Genomic DNA, 10,889 nt, shown 5'->3' with positions numbered 1-10,889 from the left:
AATATTTCTGTAAATAATTCCTATCTTACTTCTTGTACATGTGCTACCCTTTAATAAATCTGTCTCAATTACATAGTCTCAATTACATAGTTCGAAAAGTGCAACACAATAAACAAATGAAAAAAAAAATATATATTAACTCAAAAAAGAGCATGACCAACCTAAGATTCTACTTCGTTTATGTTTATTTAAATTCTACTGCAAAGAATCAATCTTTACTTCACTGTTGTCAAAAAAGTAAATGTTTATAAGCTTACATCCCTAGCAGGAAGGAGTTCAGCTACTTGGTTTTCTTTTTTGTGCTCTGCCTAGATTAAGGGAGTACGTCACAGACAACGAAACTCAACCTCATTCCCAGGGTTTTTCCTTTGTAATTTCCAAATTCAAATTACCAAGGGAAAAGCGAGGTTGAACGAAACTTGAAAAAATTGGCAAGTTTTTTGAAGTTTGTTGTTTCCAATCCGTCTTAATCTTCCTCAGTCGGAACTAGCCTGGATTATTTTCGTGTTACTTTGTTGGTGTTTTTTCACGTTAGAAAACTATTATTTTGAGGTTTTCTTCAATTTGAAAGTAATCGGAATACCGTGATCTTGAACGATGAACTCATAATGACTGTTGCTGATGGCTGGCAAAAACATCAAAACAAGCCGACTTTAATAAAGATACAGTATATTGCTGCAGTTTCTGTGTCTTCTCAATTAAAAAAAGTACTCTATTATTAAGGAAATTGTTTCTATATCGTTCAATTTATGAACTATATTTAGCAAATTCCCTTGAATATGAATAACAATAAAGCGGGATTTCCTGAGAGATTTTGCTTCATGAAACAGCTGTTGAAAAACCAAACTTTCAAAACAATTATTCATTGTCATAAAAAATGTTGTGGTTATTCACCGTGGTAGAGTATTTTTCTCTGAAAAATCAGATCTCTTGATTTGATGTATTAAAACCCCATGCAAGCAAAAACAATACAATATAAAGCTTAAAGTATCTTTATTTGTTAAAAAAACTGGTACCGGCGCCCTTGCCGAATAAAGTGGTTTTCAGTTCTGTCGAGATTTCTGTTTGAAGAAAAATAAAACGCATTTATGATAGATGGTAAACATTTTGCGCTGTAGAAATCCAAATCACATTCTGAAGTTAGTATTGTCAATATCACTAAGACATTCAAATGATAAGTACAAATATTGCCGCTAAAAGAGAATAAACAATTACTGCTTCCCATTTCCCATTACCTAAATGTTTTATTCATTTTATACTCTGAAATAAAATGCCTTCTAGCTTATTACCTTCGTTAAATATACTGATATCTTCAGTTGATTCTAGGAGAAACAAAACTGTTTTTTTTTTTTTCTCATTGCTGATCGTCTCAAGATATCGATTGCTCTATTTTCTCTGAAAAATCATTAATATTTATCAATATCGGTAATAACACACCAAGATTGCTGTCGGTTTTAAAATAGTATCACAAAAGCACATCGCAAATATGTTTTCGAAACAAAAAACGCCCGCTGATTACAATGAAGTTTGTATAGTCCTCACGAGGGCAGGAAAGAATATTATTTTACCCGGCATTATAGTTACAAACCCTCGATTTTATCAGTCTAAAAACGATAACTATGATTTACTTCTCTTTCAACCTAAGTATCGTTTTAAGCAGCCAAAGACATAATTTCACACCCTCCCAATACATATAATTTTATTTCAAGTTCTTTGGACGTTAATAGCACAAAGAATATAATTAAAGGTGGCGGGCTGATTCTTAATGTTATATTTTGTTTTACCACGTTGCTTTGTATGCAAATTTTAAGTCAGTGCAATTCAAATACTCTATCGGAGACTTTAAAAGCTCCGTTTGTCTTTTCATTCTGTTGTTGATACATCTGTACTTTCGACATGAAGCGTCGTCGAATCTGATTGGTCCACATTTCGTCGCATTCAGTATGTCGCTATTATCGAAGCGTGTTTTAATCGCTAGTAAAAAATTGCATTCGAGTAAAACAGTCACCGAAAATTTACCAGCCGCAAATTAAAATGCGGAGGAAGAACATGGCTGGAAATCAATACTCGAAGCTTGCTCAAGCCGACGAAGAAATTGCCTGCCAGTTTGTCCCAAAAGAAAAGCACATCCATGAAAATGACGCAAAACGGCGACTGATCACGGCGTGTGTGTTTTGTACGGTTTTCATCATCTGTGAAGTTATTGGTGAGTCACTCTTTTGGATTTTCAGTCCTATCCTTTGTATTATAGCGAATTATATAATACGAGGCTTTTGTACTTAAATACGTTTATTCTCGAATTTATTTCTGAACGTAACAGTACATGTTATTTTCTAAAGCAAAGATTTGGCGATTTTTTACGAAAAAGAGGGACATTTTGAATACTGAACAAAAGCGATTATTCGGACAAAAATAAAACTTGGATATTCCGGTCAATGAGCTGGGTTAATTATGCAGAGTTTGTTTGTAATATTTGGTTTTCTTGGTTTGACTCTTTTATTCTACAAGTAAGGAAATCATTTTTTAAAATCCGTAAATTAACTCTCAACAAGGAATTTTTTAATTTATATCTCAAGTGGATAAAACGAGCTGCGGTTTGTACCGTTTAAAAATAATGTCTTATAAGCGAAAATTAAAATCCTTCAGATTTTTTCCTCTGAACTAGTAAAAGGTCCACAAATTGCAATGAAAACAAAGCGTATCTCTTGACAACGGAAATGACTCCCCATCAACTTATTTTCAAACCAGCAGCTTTGTAACAATTATTTTCTCATGAAGATTATTTATTTTTTTGTAACTATTATCATTTTCATTCATATCAACATAAACTGAAATTCAAACCGCGCAAGGACACCCGAGGATTCAAATTCGGCATTGATAGCATTGTTTACTATGGCAATAAAGTGATAAACAGTCCATTTGAACTGTCGGCCGGGTGTCGACCGCTTGTAGAACTAAACACGCCTTTGTCGTTTGGTTAAATTGGTTCACCTGGGTTAGTTTATTGATACGTCTTTTCATTTATGACAAGTTGCGAGGAATTGAAGCCTTTGAATGGCATTTCTTCACCTCTTGCTGCATTCTAATGGTTTCTTTCCCGTTCAGCCAATCAGATAACATTACTTAAAAGTCCTTGATTGGCTTTCTTAAATGGTGCATTCAAATGGTTTCCTTGTCGTTCAACTAATCACGAAAGTGTACTTTAATAAAAGGCTTTTAAACATTTTGTTTAATGAAATAGGTATCCTCAGCTTTTAGCATTCAGTGCATACTTTTTCAATTGCATGCAATATATTTGGTACTTTGTGGTACGTCGAAAACTGCGAACACCCTGATATAATGGAAAAAAGGCTAAGGGATCTTGCTTGTGAACCTAAAATTCTCCTCAAATATGTTTTCATGTGCGAAACGCAAATATATACTTATACCGTTCCTCTCTTTACAATGTTGTGTATTGTGAACAATTTATTGTTTGGGAGCGGGACCACTTTACAGAACAGTTGAATCTGAAATTATTTTTGTGAAAACAAGTAACCAACGCTTTTCCATTCTATTTTGGAAAAGTGTGTCAATTACGTCTGACTCTCGGGAATCTCAGAAGCGAAGGGAAACAAAACAATCTTGGAAATAAAGGGATTGCACGTAAAACGTCTGATAAACATTTTCTCACAGGACCTGGATAGGGCATAATTCTTTCTTTGCAAATGAAGCTGGTGTTGTATTCTGTGAAACGTTTTCACATCTGTTTAACGTTCTATTTTTTCATCTTTCAAGAAAAACCATCATGCTATCTCATTGACTAAACGCGCGGACAAGGTTTATTTATCTGGACAAGTTGGAAAAATAGAATCTTATTTACCAAGCTTGTTCGGTCTAGATGTAGAGATATTGACCTTGTCAATTTTTATTGGAAGTTAGCTACGTTTCTGTAACATATTTCTGTATCTGGACCTATACTGTAACAACTGTCCATTTAACAGTTGTTCCACGTAGCGCCGAGTTGGCTATCACTATATCATATCCAACGAGCGTGAGTGTAAATTAAGCATGACGTTATGCGGCAAACGGCAAACGCGAGCTTGTCTTTAACTTTTTTACCTTTTTATCGAATTCTAAAATCAATCCCTCATAAAATTAGTGAAAAAATCGCACATTCACGACAAACACAAAACTTCTCATTTCCGCGTACTAACACCAAACGGCAGACAGCAGAAGTTGAATTTTTGCTGTTCGCGGAAAAATAAACGTCATGCTTAATCTCTCTATTTGTTTTATTAAAAACACCCTAAAGAATTGCAATATTTGATCTCCTCCGTCGGCTGTTCTCGCTGACGCGGTACACCTACCATATTTGTCGCCCATGGTATATTGGTATATGAGCTCATAAACCAATATACCATGGCTAGTTTTTAATAAAACTATATTCAACGCTGCATTCTAATGTTTTTCAGGTGGATATGCTGCCAACAGTCTCGCTATAATGAATGACGCGCTGCACCAGTTTTTTGATCTGAATTCACTGCTGATGAGCCTGGTCGCCACATGGATAGCAAGATGGAAACCAAACGAAAAGAAATCATTTGGCTATTACAGAGCTGGTAAAAACGTTGCTCTCACTTTCTCGAACTTTTCTTTCAGTACCGATAAACTTGCAGCCGTTGTTTCGGTCACGCAACATACTTAGAGGTTGCGTGACCGAAATAATAGTTGCCGATGAAAAGGCTACCTTACGAAGGGAAACTTACTTACTAATTAAACCTCTTTCGTAATTGGCAGAGATCCTTGGCGCATGTATTGTGATAGCGACGTTGTGGCTGCTGACCGGTGTGCTCGCTTATGAATCAATTCTTAGACTAACAGGAGATAAAGGCCATCATGGTCACGTGAACTCTGACGTCATGATACTGACCGCGGCTTTGGCCTTCTGTGCCAATATTATGTAAGTACACAGAAAAGAAAACACTGAAAGGTTTTATTTTGACATTATTATTCATTTTACCTCTTTCCTGAGGTGTAAAGAGTTGTTCTTACGAGTGACCGTCACCTTACAGGCAGCTTATCCCCTTATCCCCTGCCTACTCAAGAAATGGGTCGAAAGCCAATTTGTTTTATTCTGATTCTCAAGATCGGCTCACATCACCATTGCCATTCTCACTTCTCCTGTAAGCTTTATGTGTTATATACATTTTCTTTGTATTTCCAAAAAATTCTAAACGTAATTCTTGGCAGACAACTCTTTCTCTTAGCCTACTAGGATTTTCTTCGTACTTGAAAGTGAATGAAAAAGTATACCGTAAAAACTATCTAAACGTTTCTCAAGTGCCCTTAATATGAATCAGTTTATTTAGAAAAGCGTTATTTCGTGGCTTTGATGCTCTTTCTGTTTTCTGTTGTTCATCCTTTACGTACTTACACACCATCTTATGAATATTCCTGTTTCTCATTTTAGCTGTGCCAAATATGCAAGCCAGCCTTTAACTGAACAAGGACAGCTGCTAAGAGACATGTCATAGGAACTGCCGTGTAGCAAATAAAATTTCAAAAAATATTGTTCAGCCATACAAAGAGTACACGTGTCAAGACAAACATGACAAAGGAAATTTGCTCATGTACTTTTTTTGCTGTCAACCCATGACTGAACGCTATTTGACTTGAGATGAGGTTTATCGCAAAAAAAATCAGTTTTCACATGTTTGCTGAAAACAATTTATTGTTTTGTTTTGAAACGAGATAGAAAAATGTTCACTACTGAGCTTAAAATTCACTATCTTTCTTAATTTATCACTATACAGGGCTCATACAGTCTCTATCAACATTGGTGATCCTAGCAGTATGCAGGTCGCGTGTTACATATGAACCTAGTAAATGGCCTTGCTCACAATGAGTCTCTCCATAGATCAGTGGATAGAGCACCCGTTCGATGTTTGGGAGGTCATGGGTTTAAATCCCGTCGGGGACTCAGGATTTTTTTGTCCCACGCTTGTGACATGATTAACATTACATCGTTCCTAATTCCTTCTTTTGTTTTCACTCGTAGAATCATTTGCTTGTTAAACGTTCATTCTCATCACGGAGATCACCATCATGAGACTAACATGACAGTGAAGGCCGCCATTCTTCACACTGCTGGTGACGTGTTACATAGTTTCGCTGTGCTTGTCGGTGCAATACTTATAAAAATCAATGGAGTAAGTTGAGAGATCTGGATAAACTTTTTCAACGATCCTATGGTGATGACTTAAAGTGTGGTTGCGCAAATCGAATAAGGAAGACTCCAAGAAAGACAACAGGATGACGCGAGTGCGTGCGGAACACAGTTTGAACGCAACTTGATTTCCTTTCGCTTCCGTTCTCACAATGACGTTCAGACAGTAGTTACACAATGTACAAGGTTGACGTTACAACCAAAACACGGTGTCGTTCTGAACCTAGCCTGTGTAGCTAGCGGTATTGTTGGGTTTTGAAGCGCGCAGAAGCAAGCGGCGCAGCCGCGAGACGCTCGTTGTCGCGGCTTCGCCGCTTGCTTGTACGCGCTTTAAAACCCAACAATACCGTCAGCTACGCAGGCTATTCTGAACCGTGTACGCAATGCACTGCCAGTATTGCAATCAGATTAGCATTATTTAAAGCAATTATTTGCGAGTGACGCATACGTCGGTAGCGGTCTCTGAACAATCAAAACACACGAAAACATCGTATACTTTCAATCATTTCGTAACGTTTTGTTATTCTGTTGTTGTTTTAATCATAGTTAGTAATTATAGTTAGTAACTATATTTTTATACATCATAACCTGTCAATTTTGCTTTGCAGCCTTCGTGGGAAATCGCTGACCCCATCATTAGCTTGGTGGGCGCATGTGTGGTCCTCTTGTCAACATGCACTGTTCTAAGAGACTCCGTAAATATTTTACTAGAAGGTATCTATGTGATTTTAAAATAATTAAATCAGGATTATAATTTATTGGAATAAACCCAATCATTAGCGTTTTAGAGTTGATCTGAATTTGAAGTAGCATTTTACAAAATACGGAGAAGACAATTTTTCCTTGAGTAAGTGAAAAGGCGTTTCAGTTACTGTATTACAAAAACTCAATCCATTTGTCCAACTTTGCATTTTTTCAGGAGTGCCTTCAAACATACGACTCGCTGACGTAAGAAAAGATTTGACGAACACTGATCACGTGCTAAGCATTCATAAAGTACATGTCTGGTCTTTGACTACTGGTAAAACAATACTGTCGGCTCATATGGTCATAGGTATGTTACATCTGATCTTCAGTTCCTTGCAAGTTTGTTATTAACGAAATGACATATCAAATGCAAGATTTGACACTAAAATAAAGTTACTGACTGACTGGCTGGCTGGCTGGCTAACTATCCGACTGGCTGACTGACTGACTGTCTCAACGGGATCTGACTGACTATCTGACTGTCTGACTGACTGACTATTTGACTATCTGACTGACTGGCTGACTGACTATCTGTCTGTCTGTCTGTCTTACTTTCTTACTTATTTTCCTCGTTTTCGGGACCTCTCTTCTCTCTACGCCCTGGACCGAGAGAGGGGCAGAGACCATAAAAACGAGGTTGGGAAACCAGTTTCTGATCTGTTTGGTCATGCATCCAAGCAGTATCCCTTAGGTAAAGCATTTCTTCATCGAAACGCCTGTCTGCTTGACGATGTGTTGATCAGTGTGAAGAGAAATTTGACAAGCTTGGTTTCTCTGAAATCTCCTTCCCTTCTTTTCTTTCCAATAAGTCTCCACAGTTTCTAAAAAAAACATTGTTTTATTTCAACAGATCCCAGAGCGGATGTTAACTCATTGTTATCAGACGCATCCCAGAAGATGTGTGAAAAGTACCACTTTTATCACACGTGTTTACAAGTGGAAATTCCTCCAACAGAACACAGAACGAATTTTCACCAAAACAACACGGCAGCAATCACGGATCACAACAGCGAAGAATGAAAATCATTAATTAATTCAGAATTAATTATATTGCCAAGTAATATATCAGTGTCGTTGGCAACGATCCTTCGATCTCAGCTACAAGATTCTTATTAACAGTTTCAAAAAGTCGGAAAAATAAAAATTAAGGGTGCAAATGATGGAAGAAGATAACTCTTCTCTTCGAAGCAGATATGTTTTTTCTAATTTGACGCGCAATTCTTAAAAGAGGAAAATAATTTTCAGAACCCTATTTCTAAACTTTCGATGTTTTAATAATCGTTTTTCCCATGATGCATTGGTGGAGTGACAGTCTATGAAATTACAAGACTATTAGCCTATTGTATGCAATTAAAATACCAACGAAGATAGTATTAAATTTTATTTTCCCTTATTAGTGCAGTCTGAACTTCTTTAGCAAAAATACGTGCACAGAAAACTGATTTCATTGTCCTGACTAAAGCGCCTGAAACATTTTCGTCTGGCCAGAAAAACAGTTGCGTTTTTGACGTTTTCAGCATCTTTTTTACAAAGAGCTCTTTCTATTGAATCACCAAAGCGATTTAACTTTGGTTAGTTGTATAACTAACTAGACGGGTCTATTTTAAAGCGCACAGGGTTACTTCGGAGCGCGAAGTAAGTTGCCCAATGAATGGGTCGGGTAGCAGCTCTCACAGGTCTCGACAAGGTCTCACATGAATGGCTCGCTACCAGCTTCTTATCTCCTCCCGCCCCGCAATAATTCTCCTCAAAAAAGAGAGAGGCGTCTGGGTACAAGGCAGGTTCGCTACTAGGCCTTTCTCGATTATGCTAGTAAAAGTGGCATTTAATGCTACTAGAAATTCTCGCAAAAAGCCAAAAAAATGCTAAAATAATGCCTGATTTCCTTTAAAAATGCCACTTGAATTCCAAAAATGCCTTGTTTTATTTCAAACAAAACGTAAAAACTCTCACATTATATGCTCATATCAACAACAGGTGATACCTAATAATTGTTTGTTTATAAAAAAAATAAAAAAATATATATATAAAAAAATTCTTATTTTTTTTTAAATAAAAAAAAAAACACACACACACACACAAGTAACACAACGCACAATTCAGTCGAAACAGACAGAAAACAATCAAATTGTGTAATCAAAATTGTGAAACTTTAGGATTATTTATCCTTTTGAGTTCTGAGTGCTGAAAATCTGGATCACATTCATGAAAAATGACAGAAAATGCTAGCAATTCTTTTTTGAAGAAAAAACGAAAAAAATGCTCGTTTTCCCAAAAAATGCCGAAAAAAATGCTAGCATAATCGAGAAAGGCCTATTCGCTACCCTTCGAGATAACAAGGCCCGGGTCGCACTTGGGAGAAAATCGAGACAAGTTTATTTTGATAACCAAAAAAAAAAACTGTCAGATTCCTGTCATCAGCTGACCACGCCAAGTGCGACCTTCTTGTCCCTACGCGAACAAAAACTTGTCCACGGAGACAAATCTTCAAAGGAGCAGTCGTCCTGCCTCAAAGCCGGACTTTTTACGAAAAAACAAAACAAAACAAAATACGTTTTTCTTGTGATAAAATTGCCCATAGTCACAAAAACAATAGCAACTGCGACACCAGAGGACCAATACAATTACAAGCTTCCGAGAACTGCTACACAGATTCTTACAGTGCCTCTCTCCACTTCGGTGTGTAAAAATTGCTAGCGCACTGAAATTGTTTCGTAAACTTGGCAAATAGGTGGTTTTCACTGTCACGCTGCGAAAAACTAAATCCAAAACTATTGAGTCGAAAAGATCAAGAATATTACAGGTTGTAGAAAACTACTATATAAACTACTTGTCCAAGTCTCAGGTCTGTACGTTATTCCGTACTGGAGTTATCAGTCAAAATGTTTCACGCAAATTTAGAGAGCACAGTATGGAATCGCCATGTTGGAGCCCGGAAATCAATGAAAACATCTGGCATTAAATTCTGCTACAAAAGCGGTCAAATCACCCTTATGAACAAGTAAACATTGCCAAAAACACTTCTCGCGGAACCTCAACTGTCCAGATTGTTAAAAATCGCAAGATTAGGCATTTTTTAAAGAATACGTGACAGCCTTCCGGCGACCATCTTTGATCTCGTGTGGCGCGAAACTCCGAAATTCAAAATGCTCTAGCTTAAAGACGGCGAATGCTATCGAGCTAAAAACCTTCAAAAGGATATATATTAAGGACGTCTAATTGTCATGGAAGGATAAAAACTCAGGGGTCTTGCGATTCTGGGTTTTAGAATTTTGATGACGTCACGTGAAAACCACGAATATTCTATTGTCTCGTCTGGGAAACAGGGTAACATCAAACTCAGCCACCAAACTTGGTCCACGCAGCGAGGGCTTATCCCGAGTTTCGTAACTTAAGGGAACTAGGAGAATAAAATTTAAATGATTGATGTAGAATTTGGTAAAAGTGTGGGAATTTCTTTATGACAACCCTAGGCCACAAGGCATATTGGAGTATTGCTATGCTACTCCATGGAGACTGGATGAAATTGTTCGTTATATATTTCCCACCCCACCCCTAACAGCCCCCCCCCCCCCAACCCTCCGTCGAAATTTTTTTCGGCTTTCGGCTTTCCCGAATAGTTCGTCCATTTACAGCTCTTTGGAGAAAGGTTGTCGGAAAAAGCACAAAAGTGCATTGCGACAATACCGAAAGGTGGTCTGGGTATTCACTGAAATTTGCATATTGGCCTAGACGAAATGTACAAGTTTGTATTTTTGCGCGTGAAGATTTTGTTTCTCCTCTCAGGAGGACTTCTTCTGTACCTTTAGTTTAACTGTCGCATGTCTTTGAGGTTTGAAAATTCTTCTTGAATGCGGCGTGGCTTAAAGTACCTTGTTTCCACATATCTGAAGAGAAAGAAAACGTAGCAAATTCGCGTTTGTCAAGCCTACAAGAG

The 10,889-nt window shown here is 37.3% G+C and overlaps 1 protein-coding gene and 1 pseudogene across 2 annotated transcripts in view; one reads left to right on the top strand and one right to left on the bottom strand.

Annotated features, from left to right (window-relative positions):
* Nucleotides 1-10,889, bottom strand: part of LOC144660023 (uncharacterized) — a 101,546-nt pseudogene that overhangs the window by 16,921 nt on the left and 73,736 nt on the right. The window lies entirely within an intron of this gene.
* Nucleotides 1,842-8,345, top strand: LOC144660235 (proton-coupled zinc antiporter SLC30A8-like). Its single transcript, XM_078520833.1, has 7 exons — nucleotides 1,842-2,206; nucleotides 4,452-4,598; nucleotides 4,777-4,939; nucleotides 6,038-6,188; nucleotides 6,814-6,919; nucleotides 7,125-7,259; nucleotides 7,803-8,345. Exons 1-7 carry the CDS (start codon nucleotides 2,035-2,037, stop codon nucleotides 7,970-7,972), a joined length of 1,044 nt encoding a protein of 347 aa, XP_078376959.1. The 5' UTR covers nucleotides 1,842-2,034; the 3' UTR covers nucleotides 7,973-8,345.

This window comes from Oculina patagonica, chromosome 7 (assembly GCF_052425735.1).
Source record: "Oculina patagonica isolate OP01 chromosome 7, crgOcupat, whole genome shotgun sequence".
Lineage (NCBI taxonomy): Eukaryota > Metazoa > Cnidaria > Anthozoa > Scleractinia > Oculinidae > Oculina > Oculina patagonica.
This window is presented reverse-complemented; position numbering and strand designations above follow the sequence as displayed.